The sequence below is a fragment of the Lampetra fluviatilis genome, chromosome 11, assembly GCF_964198595.1.
Source record: "Lampetra fluviatilis chromosome 11, kcLamFluv1.1, whole genome shotgun sequence".
NCBI lineage: Eukaryota > Metazoa > Chordata > Hyperoartia > Petromyzontiformes > Petromyzontidae > Lampetra > Lampetra fluviatilis.
Genome location: NC_136285.1, coordinates 7,521,696 through 7,533,746, shown reverse-complemented (window position 1 = coordinate 7,533,746; position 12,051 = coordinate 7,521,696). Strand labels below are relative to the sequence as shown.

At 49.5% G+C, this 12,051-nt stretch overlaps 1 protein-coding gene across 3 annotated transcripts in view; it reads right to left on the bottom strand.

The window, feature by feature from the left end:
* LOC144934760 (plexin-B1-like) overlaps positions 1-12,051 on the bottom strand; it is a 125,829-nt gene that overhangs the window by 18,652 nt on the left and 95,126 nt on the right. For all 3 annotated transcript variants that reach the window (XM_078860879.1, XM_078860880.1, XM_078860881.1), the window contains 8 exons: positions 11,651-11,756; positions 10,642-10,769; positions 7,082-7,258; positions 6,369-6,546; positions 2,157-2,450; positions 1,149-1,298; positions 759-907; positions 152-252 (listed from right to left, as the gene is read on the bottom strand). In XM_078860879.1, coding sequence (XP_078717005.1) covers positions 152-252; positions 759-907; positions 1,149-1,298; positions 2,157-2,450; positions 6,369-6,546; positions 7,082-7,258; positions 10,642-10,769; positions 11,651-11,756 — 1,283 coding nt within the window. The remainder of the gene's footprint in view (positions 1-151; positions 253-758; positions 908-1,148; positions 1,299-2,156; positions 2,451-6,368; positions 6,547-7,081; positions 7,259-10,641; positions 10,770-11,650; positions 11,757-12,051) is intronic.

Sequence of the window (12,051 nt, the reverse complement as noted above, 5' to 3'; positions counted from 1 at the left end):
ACTTTACCGAAAGAACCAAGAAGATGAATCCCTGCAGTCACGAAAGCTTTAAATCGAAATTTAATTTCATCTTGTAACACAGTAGTCAAGTTGATGCACACAAACGAAATTAACGTGGTGTGCGAGCCTTGAGAATAAGTGTGGGCCGTACCGGAGAACTGCTTCTTGCACTGATCGCGCACACTGATCTCCAGGTCCTCCAGCTGGTTCTGCACCTTCCTGTAGTCACGCAGAGCCTTCTTGCTCTTCCTCCTGATGGGTCCACGGAGAGGGGGGGGCACAGCGGATGCATCTCAGGGGACTGTGACCAATCAAGCGAAGCCAACCCACGTGCAAGAGGATCCAACGCCAACTCATCCAATACCCTCCTTGCGCCTCTCACTGAGGCATCCGGCCACCCCTGAAGAGTTTGCTCAGATCAGGGGCCAGCTCTGGATCCGCGCGCGGCTCTTTAAAGACCGCTTCGTGACACGTCGTATATTGAGGCTCGTCTCGTATTCACATGCATTGCGGCTCTTGAAATAGCGAGTTGTTTTTTTACAGAATTTGAAAATAAATGGCTCCTCTTGTTATTTTGCTAGCCGACCCCTGGCTTAGACTCACATCATTTAGATGCCGACAACGACGAGTACATTCATTTGGCTGGGAGGAGAAAATGGAACAGCTATGCCACACGTAGTGGTGGGTATTGAAGGAAGGAGGAGAGCCAATCAGGGTGGCCACAGAAGGAGGTCAGAGGTCATCCCGGTCTCCTCCACCTGTAGACGACAATGACGATGACGACGAGCAGGGCCACGACCCCCGAGCCGGCGCCCGCCGCGATCTGCGCCTCGAGTGGGAAGACGACGCCCGAGTCCGTCTCGTACTCCACGGCGCCCAGGTGGTACTCGCGGTTTCCCATCACCACCTGCGGCACCACCGCCAGCGGCAAGGTCGGGCCACAGGGTAGGGGCAGGGTTCACACATTTGGCGAATTTGATTAATTGCCCAGTCATTTAAACGCATTACAGAACTCGTACGACGTGGGTCTTTGGTGACCTCTGGAAGCAAAGGAAAAAAAAGAAGAGGGCTTAAAAAACTGTTGACTAAAAGAACGCGTAGAAGCAAAAAAAGATAGAACGTGTTGGGTCGGTGTCTCGCCAGCTCACCCGGAACTGAGCGGGCTCCTGTCCGTCGGGTGGCTGAGCTGGCGGCTGGCAGTAGAGGTGCTGCATAGACAGGGTCTTGATGACGCACTCGGCCGAACCGAGGAAGGCCCTCACCTCGCCCTGGCCCAACGCCCGGTCCAGTTCATGTCCCTGCTCACCGTAAATGCGTGCATGGTGGGGGTGGAGGGAGATTCGTGTGGACATTCGCAATTCGTGACGATCGCGATACATTTTAGGACATGTTTTTTTTTTACAATATTAATCAGGTGGTCAGGCGGCCATGTGAAATGACGATTTATTTTTTGGTATTTTTTTTTGTTAATAGAATAGGATTAAGATCCTGAATTGCATTCCTACTCAGACACCCAATTTTACATTAGGTTTTCATCTGAATTGAGTTGAGTTCTTCAGAATAGAAACCAATGATTGCACGGCAGTGCAAGTAAGGGGGCCACAAGGCCTGGGATTCATGGTGTGCTTGTGGCACAACATGATAACAGCACCGCTGAGAACTTCAGTGCAAACCCCAAGCTCTCTGCAGAGATAAAAATAGATGTTGTTTGGCGAGTTTAAAGGTCTGGACTCAATCACAAATTGTACACGGACAGATTTTTTGCCAATCCACATCGGGGAATGGGTCTCATCATGCCGTGCATATCATGGGAATTGTTTACCCATACTTCACCACACTGGTCAGTGCAGGTTGGTGAAGACAGGGCGCACAGACATTGGAGCACAGTATAATACATCAATGGTACTGCTGCACTGCACTCTGATGACAACCATAACCTCAACGCTCTGTTTTTCTGCCCCGAACCCTAACCTAAGGTTTATAAAATAACAAACTGACGGTGTTTGACGATAACACACTTCCTCTCAGCCACCATTAGGGGAGCTGGTGGGGGGAAAAGGAGGGGGGGGGTGGGAGCGAAGCTCAGCTGTGCGATAGCGACGACGGCGATCGGCGCGAAAGACCACCGTTCGCGACAACGTCCACGGCGCGCTCACCTCCACGGTGATGAGGCTGCCCGGTTTGTGGCGGAACGGCGAGTTGGGGCTGTCTCGGTTCAGCGGGAAGATCTCGGCGTCGGGGAAGTAATGGAAGGGCTTCCCGTCGTCCGGGGCGAGCTCCAGCGCGTCCATGCGGATGAACACGTCGGCCTGCAGCTTCGCGGGTGCGGAGGTCGCGCGGCCCGCGTTGCCGCCGCCGCCGCCAACGGCGATCAGGGCGGCCCGGACGTCCGGGGAGAGGCACAGCATGCGGTTCTCGGCCTGCACCGTGCAGCGGCCGTACGGGGGCTCCTGCGATCATCACCGATGCTCAGGTAAGCTGCGGGCGTCCGCGAACGAAACGCCGTCGGATGCGAGATCGAGTCGCGCTCTTCAAAGCGCACAACTTAAAAGGTCGCCCCGCAACTGCTTTGTTCGCGTTATGAGCGGAGTTGCGCAAACGACGCTACGGACCGCAGAGCGGATCGAGTGACAGAGTCTGTCTCCACCATGAGTAATCTGGTTGAGCAAATGCTCGCAACCGATTGCAGATACGTCCACATATAAGAGACTCAGATGCATGCAACGACTTCTCATCAGGCCCCACGGTGTAAAGTGCAGTCTGTAACTCTCGTCCACTTTATCTCTCTTGCCTCTCTATTAATTTGACAAAGGGCCATTGCCCGAAACGTCACCTGCTATACATTTTTGTTTTAAGCCCTCCGAGTTATTGACGAACGTATTGAATTTCACGTTGCACAGCCGATCGCTCGGGTGCAAGCCCAACTTTTACACTCCGTTAGGGTCCGTTAGGCAGCAGGACTGGTCACAGCAGCAAAGAGGCTTGAGACTTGTCGCCAGGTAACTTTGCCACCTCCGAGGTACAAAAGAATATCACGGAAAGGAGAAGAACATCTCACAATACCAGAAGAGGGGAGAAAGAATAAGCATCGTCTCGAGTGGTATGCTGTCTTTTTGGTAACGGTCAAAAAACGGGACTTTTAATGTCGCGGGTAGATTCACAGATGTCCCGTGACGGCTACCTGCAGAAGGAGAACGATCCTGGGAAAACCGGGAGAGGGTGGCAAAGTGCCAGGAGCCGTGGCATACAAGTGAAGACATCGTGCTGCCATCCCAGCCAATCAGAAATGAGCAATTTAATAGACACTCTTTTAGCCCCGCCCCCCTCCCGATACGTTCCATTCATTGGCTACCACATTCTGATAAGCTCCCCCACCCTTCTCCTCCCCCTTAACTTGTATTTAAGAACTTGCATCTTGGAATCCCTGCCTCACTTGATACAGCAAATCTGGCTGTAACGGTCCCACCTGCTGACGGAGACTTGTGTTGCCTCCGAAACGTCGTGATTTATTATTATTTTATTTTTATTAATTTTAATTTCATTTTTTTACCTACGTGACTTTACCGAAAAAACTAGGAGTATAGACACTATATGGGCGCAATGATGCATCGATTGCCGAATGCTGCGGGCATTTTGCGTCTCTACCAACGCATACGTGGGCGCAGACATGTAACGTGAGAATAACAGAAGTAAAAATCGACATAACGCGTGGTTTTAGAGAGTCGATTTTTTAAAAAAACACAAGATAAGCAAGCACTCTGTGGGGACGACGCCAGTCCTGTTAAACTTCACGTTCGGTTCACTGGTCAATGGCCAAAACAGGCTGCAAAGTTGCTTAACAAAATTCTTTGGGACTGTTCATAGTCCAACCGATGACTATTTGTAACGTTACTAACAATGTTTTATAGTGTTTTTATATGTGAACTGCTTAATGCCTGTAAAACATGCCAATTATCAGCAACTACTTGTACAATAACACGATTGCGGATTAAAAGTGTTGGATTTCAACTTGCCTGTCCAGTCAAATTACCACGGCGTTACATAAATGAACGTCCATCAAATTGTCTTGAATGGAAAGTTAGCGCATGCCGGAGGACTTAAGTAGTTTACCCGAGCAGAGCCGTGTTTAAACATGGACGTGTGGAAAGTTACAACGTGGAGTCTTGTATGAAATAAATTCACAAATGTTGCTCGAACACATTTGTTGAATTATTCATGACAGTGCCTCCCTCTGACTTTCTCCAACTATTTTCCCATCTCAAGTTTCCCCCCCCCGCCGTCAGAAACTTATTTTTGCAAATCCTGACATCCGATACATAACCGATGTTTTGACGTGCAGAGGAATACAAATTCACTCGCTCAGCAGAAGAGAATTAATCGTTATTGTTTCATTTTGCTTATCACTACAATCCAACAATTTCTTTGCTATTTATTTTGTCCCATAAGAACAACGCATCTGCCTTTCATTAGCGGCAAACCCAAAAAAAAAAAACTTTAACCCGCCGGATGTTGGAGCCACGGGGTGGCAGGGTTGAACATTTTTCAATTTTGGCCACGGTCCAGTGCGAGTGAGAGTTCTCGCTAATTGTGTTCTGCCAAGTACAGGGTGGAAGTTTGGGGGGGGGGGATGGAGAGAAACCTGTAAAACCCAAAAGCTAACATTACACGTGGCTTTATACACTCATCTAACAAAGAGGATTGAGAGCCTGGAAGGTGATCAATAATTGATCCACAGCCACAACACACCCCCACATGCATCAACTTAAGAGGCTTCGGAATCTGCATGCGAAAGGTTCCTCAGAAGCAAACAGACAGACCGCAGAAGAACAATATTCCCCGGACTTGGCAATAAAAGATCTCCTTGCTATGTAAATGTCCACCATCGTCTCCCCTCTGCGGAAACCTCGTAGTACAGGAATAGGCACTGTTCTGAAAGGTGTTGGTTTACACATTTGGCGTTCTGAGAAGTGCCGGGATTGGCTATACTGTCGGATACCGGCCCCGTTTCAACCGCTGTTGCTACCCCCCTATTGTAAACGTAAACAATAATAATAGCATTATGTTCTACGACGCAATTGCTTCGAACGTTGTACAGTATTTTGCTGTAATTGAGTTTAATCCAGGTGTCCCAATGAAGTGATATTTTTTGTCTCAGGGAGGGCTCTCACTTGCTTGCAATAAATAAATAAATGCCAAGAGCTTACTGCCCGCGAGAAACACCGGTTGTATGTACCCTCTATCACCACAAGGACGTGTACGGTACCCTCGACAGTCCACTGAGGCACGTGATCAGTTTCACAAGAGAGATGTGGAGACCCTCCTGGAACGTGTATATGCTTACATCACAGGTGCGGGAAAAAACGTATAAATATCGGATGAGTTAGACGTGACACATACAAAAAAAAACTCTAAAAGCAAATGAGCTTGGGCAGGACCCGTCGCCGAGGTGGGTATGGCGATCAGCGGTCGAGGCTAACGACGGACGGGGTGGTCGCCAAAGGAGGGGTCCGTCTCCCGGGAGGATGTCCACCGTGGAACTGGAGCGGTAAAATCAGCTTGTGCGCGCGCAGGTGCTGGACGGACTGTTTGATCCCGAGATCGTGAGTTGTGGACGGCTTTAGGAGCCTCCAGTGGATTGACCATGGCTGATGACGATAATGATGAAGAATGGTAAACCACCGTTTACTCTTGCAGACAATAATGCGGCAGAAATTATGACGTCCACCTCGTAGTAAAGAGCACTTTGCTAATTTCCCTCTGATACAAACCCCGACTTAACATTGTGGGGGACCACATGCAACATGGTTGAGTACCGGGCATGCTCTAACAACGAACATATTTAATTACCAATTTAAATTCACTCAGAAGTCACTTGGAGGAAAATAAATCAGGCAGGGGGCCAAGGTGCACGTCAGGCACCACCTGCAGCCATGCCAATAGTGGCAGGACCGTGCACCGACGTCTTGGTGATTCAGCACCGGCGAGACCATGAGTTCATGGGTATCAAATTAATGTCAATCATTTGCCCAAAAATGCCTCGCCAAGTCCCAAGACGCATTTCGGGAGTGTATTGCATCGAGAGCGATTAAATCAGCTCGTGTGCACGTGCTAGGTGGATTATCCCATCGTGGGATTTGTGCAAGGTGGTTGGTGGCCGCTTGGAGAGGCCTTCATCTAGCAGTGGATTGAACACGGATGGTGATGATGACGACAAGATGTTGGCGACGCATGGTGCTCTGTGACGCTGGGGTATTTAAGCGGCCAACGAATACAAAATCCTTATCCGCGAGAATTCGAGATTTCAACCGAAGTCGCCATATTGGCGAAGCTGCGCGAGAGCGCTGAAGAAGGTGGCCGGGGGTTCTCACGCTGGCGGGCTGGGCGGGCTGGGCGGGCTGGGCGTGCGTGGCGGGCAGGGCTCGTCGCACGCGGGCCGCGGGGACGCCGTAGGCCGAGGAGGCGCCGGACCCACGCACGCGCACCAACATACGCGCGCTCTGCACCGAGTCCAGCCGCTCCCCCAACACCGTGATATTGCGGCCACCACTGTCGGCACAACAACGAACATAACGGGAGGTGAGTGCGAGTGTGTGTGTGTGCGTGTGTGCGCGCGAGTGTGGTGACAGTAGGTGCTCGCTAGCAGCGCTTGCCCCAACAGTCTGGTAAGGCGGTATATGGGAGATCTTTGTCTTTGTGGTGATAGTTGTGATAGTGATCATCATGTCCAATGACGACTGTGATGATCGATGATGATTCATCAGGTTGTCACTAATAACAATACAAAAGTAACACGATGATGCCATTGCCAATTTCGACGATTGTGGTGCTGATTTTAGTTGTAATGGTGGTGGTGCTGATCATGCTTATGTTGCTGGCGGTAGTGCCGATGACACCCCATGGTTGTGGGGACGGCACTCATGAAGCCGGTGGTTGTTGTGGCAGTGATGGTGGTTGCTGTGCTGCTGACGGCATCGTGGCGATGGCTAAACTGCTTCTGCTGAAATTGGTGGTGGCGTTCTCGGTAACGGTGAGGCTGAAGCTGGCTGCTGTGTTTGCGGCGGCGGGCGTTCTATGCCAGGACCTGTAGAAGCTCTCCAGTGGAGACAAGGACACGATGACGGGATTCGGCCAGTACTGAAACGGCTCCAGCAGCGTCCTCTCCGCCATGGGACCAAACTCAACGCGCACCATAACCCGACCCGGATCCGGGGCTGCGCCCGTCACGCACACGAGCTGCCCGCCCTGCCACCTCTCCAGCCTGCAACAGACGGGAACGCACAGTCCACGCGGGGGTAAGGGGCCAGCGGTTGGGTTATCACGTGTGCGAGCGCGTCATAAATGGCAGAGATTTCGCGAATTTTTACTCACGCCGTGGTAAATCTCACATCGTTCACGGCCACATCACGAGTTGTGAGGGGTAAAAAAAAAAAAAGTCAGTTCTCTATAAAGTTGTACACTGAATCAATTTCCATGGGGAATTTCCCTAAGTGTGCCATCTCCTTTGAAGTGGATGCTCGAGAAGGTGCAACGTCAAAAGCAAGAGAAGGATATTTTTGTGTTGGTATAATTATCGGGAACGTAATGATGCATCAATTCAAATATTTTTTTTACGGACAACAAACATCTCTCAAACCGTGTCCCCAAGAACCAGTCATTTAGCATGAGTGCAAATCAGAAGGGGATTTAAATGCTCAAGTTGCATTTAGAATGATCGGTATGTGGAGGAAACGAGAATGTACAGATTTCACACAACCATTACAAACAAATAAAAATCAGACAAATATATTCAACTCTTGACTTGAACGACGGCCTGGGATTGTGACAATTCGTGGCATCGCAGTGGCGGGTGAGGAACCATTACCATGCCCCTTGCAACGATCCAGTCGCAGATTCAAAAAAGCTAAACAACACACCGTTGTTGCAAATATTCAAAATGTTTTCTAAATATAAGTGGCCTACAACCAGTCCCTTGCCAACATGATAACGAATCCCAGTGGATTTTCGCCTGGTTAAATAAATAAAGAGACTGAATTAAACGTTTGTTGTTATCCGTCTGCTCACCAACTAAACTGATAATTGAGTTGGTCAAAGGTGTCCTCATCATGTAATTATGTTCATTGTATCAATGATGTACTAATTTTATACCTAAACCAATTAATTCGCCCATAATATACAAAGCACATCACGTGATAATGAAACTGAAAAAAATTAAATATGAGAGTTCGTCCCCGACTCTACACCTCCAAAACGCAATATAACAGCAAAATACACCACACTCAATTGCGCCTCAGCGTGGGATCCAATTGGTACAGAAACAACTGCACTCGAAAACCAATCGCGCTAAAAAAGTTCTCAGCGATCAGGGAGGGTTAGTCCCACACAGAGTCCCCCCCCCCCGCCTTGCAGCGGCACAAGGCAGCAGCAGGAGGCAACGATGGCTATTATTGCACCGACGATTCCCGAGAGGAATAAAACCCAGCATACAACCGTCCCCCGTTGTCCCGCAGCCATCACAAATTCTACTGGCCACAACTTTAGCTTTTTGAGTTGGTGGTGGTCTAAAATCGATGCTCTGACAGCACCGCACACGAGGTGAGCGCAGCATGGCCGATGATGTCACTCGGAGCGCTCGGCAAGGTGGGGGAGGAGGGGACCGATCCATCATTGTTCCAACGATTGTCCCTTACTTCCGTTTGCGAATTCACGTTTCTGAGTATTTTTACTCTTAAAAAGGCATCTCGGCATCATCATCTCTGGCGGTTCCAGACACCCAGTTACCTCGCTGGTTGCCTCTAGAAAGTGCTCACTACCCCCTGCCCCCCCCCCCGCTCCCTGCCCGTCTACGCATGTGGCGTTCGGGTTGAGCTCTCAAGAGCAACTTTCCTCCGGGCGCTCTCTCCTCCCCAACATGTGTTTCACATTCGCTTCAGCATCCTGCTGCCTGACCCCTCCCACAATCCCCCACGCTCCCCCACTCCCTAAAGCTCCCCTAGCTACGTCCGACGGATGAGTCGAGGCAGGGCTGGAACTGGAAGCCTCGTCTCCGAATCTGTGTTGCACGTTTCCCCGCAGCATGTTCTGGAATTTTAACAATGCACCCCCCCCCCCCGCCGCCTCTCCACACACCCCCACAGCTAAACCACCACCACCCGCCCCCCCCTGCTCTCGCCATTCCACGATGCTTCTAGTGAGGTGTCAAAAAAAACGTTGAACTCTACATCTGCAAAATGTACTTTATGTTTGAAAATAAAATACTATTTGTTCCTTGGTGGGTGGGGGGTGGGGGGGGAGGAACACTTGCGCACATTTCCCATTGAAAAGAGTGCGCAAGCCTCGTCCACATTTCCTGATGTTAAAAACTGTGGCCTCAACGTAGTTACAGAACCCAGGGGGATGGGCAGGCTACACTGGTGCAGGTGTTGAGCGGGAAATTTGTAAGAAGTTGAGCTCGTGTCCCAGAGGATACAAATCCACACGTGCATGCAATCATGCGCACGTTTGCACGCGCACAGACGTGTGCACAAAAAGACAAATATCCCCCGTATAGCCTTTAACAGATTGTCGGGGCAAGTGCTGTTAGCGAGCACCTAAGAAGGTCAACACGGCACACGAGGGGTTTGTGTGGCCAGCTCCACGCTCGGCCGCATTTGTCTACTCAGTGCCGATTTTTTCCAGACCGCACCAGGCACTTTTTTTATGGCTTATTCGACCGAGGCGAGGCCCACGACCAGTTAAGATACTTCTAGATTTGAAGCTTGATACAGCAAATCTGGCTGTGACGGTCCCACCTGATGACGGAGACTTGTGTTGCCTCCGAAACGTCATGATTTTTTATTATTTTATTTGTATTAATTTTTATTTCATTTTTTACCTACGTGACTTTACCGAAAGAACTAAGAGTATAGTTCAGATACTGTACTCGTCACCGATGTTGGCTATGAGTGGGAATCAAACTCAGGTCACTGGGTTCGTACCGCAGTACGCCAACCACTGCGCCACCACTCCTCTCGGCACAAAACACGTGCAACCAAACATTTTTTCCCAATCGGACTGGAAAAGTAACAGGCATTGATTCCTATTGTTTACAATTGTATTCCGGTTGTGTTATTTGGAGCCATTTAATGAGGTTCAAAAAAATTATACTCAATAACGGTCACAGTGAGCAGTGTACCAACATGTGTCGGGGAACGACCCTGCAAATGAAGTCATACAACTCTTTCTGAAGTAACTTCAATTACGACTTTATCAACACTCGGGACACTACTTTAACATGGCCCTGAATTCTCAGTGCTGGAATAAACCCCTTTTACGCAAAATTTGTTGAGCGGATTGAAAGTAACAATTTTTTGATACTTGAGAACAGGCATTTAAACGGCGCTGGCTCAGCACTCTGGACATCTGCAAAAACAGTTTCATAGCTCATCGCATTTCTCCAGGATAAAAAAAGATTCCGATTCCAGAGTGTTTGAACATAGTAAAAGCCCTCTGAATGACCAGCCAATCCAGTAATGAGGAATCCTGGGTACTTGAGACAAGACACATCCTGGTGCTAAGCTGAGAGTCGATGGATCCAGGCCAAACTGCCACCGGAGTAACATATGGCACCGGGGGTGACGTCTATCTGACGATTCTTGCCATCACCTGCAGGGAGTGGTTCCCAGAAACACATCGACTTCGTGGCCGGTGTCCAAGTGCTGCCCATGAATGGTGACTCTCGTTCCTCCAGACACGGGGCCCCATGCAGGGCTCATTTCGCTCAGCTGTGGGTCCTGAAAATACGCAAAGGAAATTCAACGAGCGCGCAAATAAAATAAACACTCGGCGATAACAAAAAGGAAACAATTCGGCGTCCCCACGCTCCTTTTTCAGCGTTTGGCAGGGCCCCATCTGTGGCCAGTTGTGAGCTAGTGGTATAAACGCGATGGTAGGAAGCCATCTATGCTTAATACTACCAATGCAAGCTTCCGTCACAGACTGGTTCTTACATTAATTATCGGCCACAGAGGGATGATTGGCTAAGTTGAACATTGCCAGAATTTGAATTAATAATCTTAGGATTGTGAGTCCACAGTTCTACTGACTGCACTGCCCTGTCATTGCCTTTTGAGGGAATGGGTGACTAATTAAATCCCATCAGGTACAAACGTCACACAAATGATACACTTTTTGTTACTGTTAGTATGCTCACATACAGGCAGCCAGCGAGACCGACAGGATAATAGACAGACAAGACACACACGAACAGATGGATGGCTAGACGTGCACATGAACAGACGGGTAGCTGTTCTGGCCGGTATAGCCGGCCAGTCAAATGGAGAGACTCACAAACAATTATATAGGCAGACACCACACACCTTTCATCCTCGCAGAGGCTTTCGGCTGGCCATCGAACAAAGATGTTCACTGCACCGTGTGCTTTCAGATGCGCTTCTGCGGCCATCTGGAACGCTCTTCCTTCCGATATCAGGAGCTATGCATTTTTAAATCTAGAAAATAATTTCTTTAAAACTGCTTTTTGTGTTTGGTGTGCGTTGTCCTTCCCCCGCACCTCCGATTGGCAAGGTTAGCTATGTACGGCGCGAAAGAAAATCAACGTACATACATACAGATGAGCGGACGGACAGATGGACAGACAGGCCACGGTGCGCACCGTATACGTGAAGGCCTGTGGGAGTGACGCGGCCTCCTTGCCCTTCACCGTCACCCCAACGTCAACGGGCCCCAAGTCCGGCAGAGGGCCTGTCTCGCACACGATCCTGCACAACAACCCCACGGTACACAAGTGAGGTCTCTCTCGCAGTGAACACGCAGTGCACAGGAGAAGCCTCGTAACATTTCACCCGCGGAAACATTTGGCCGAACGTGTGCTGCAGTGCGATTTCCCGTAATTTATTAATGAGGTTTGATTAATCTGCAGCGATGTCTTTCGGTTGAAACACATTTCATATTGCCACTTTATTTTTGCAAAATTATCAAAGTATATGGTTTGACAATTTACATGTTGACCTGTGTACATTAAGCAAGTATGTTAACCGACAGTAATGGAGTCAA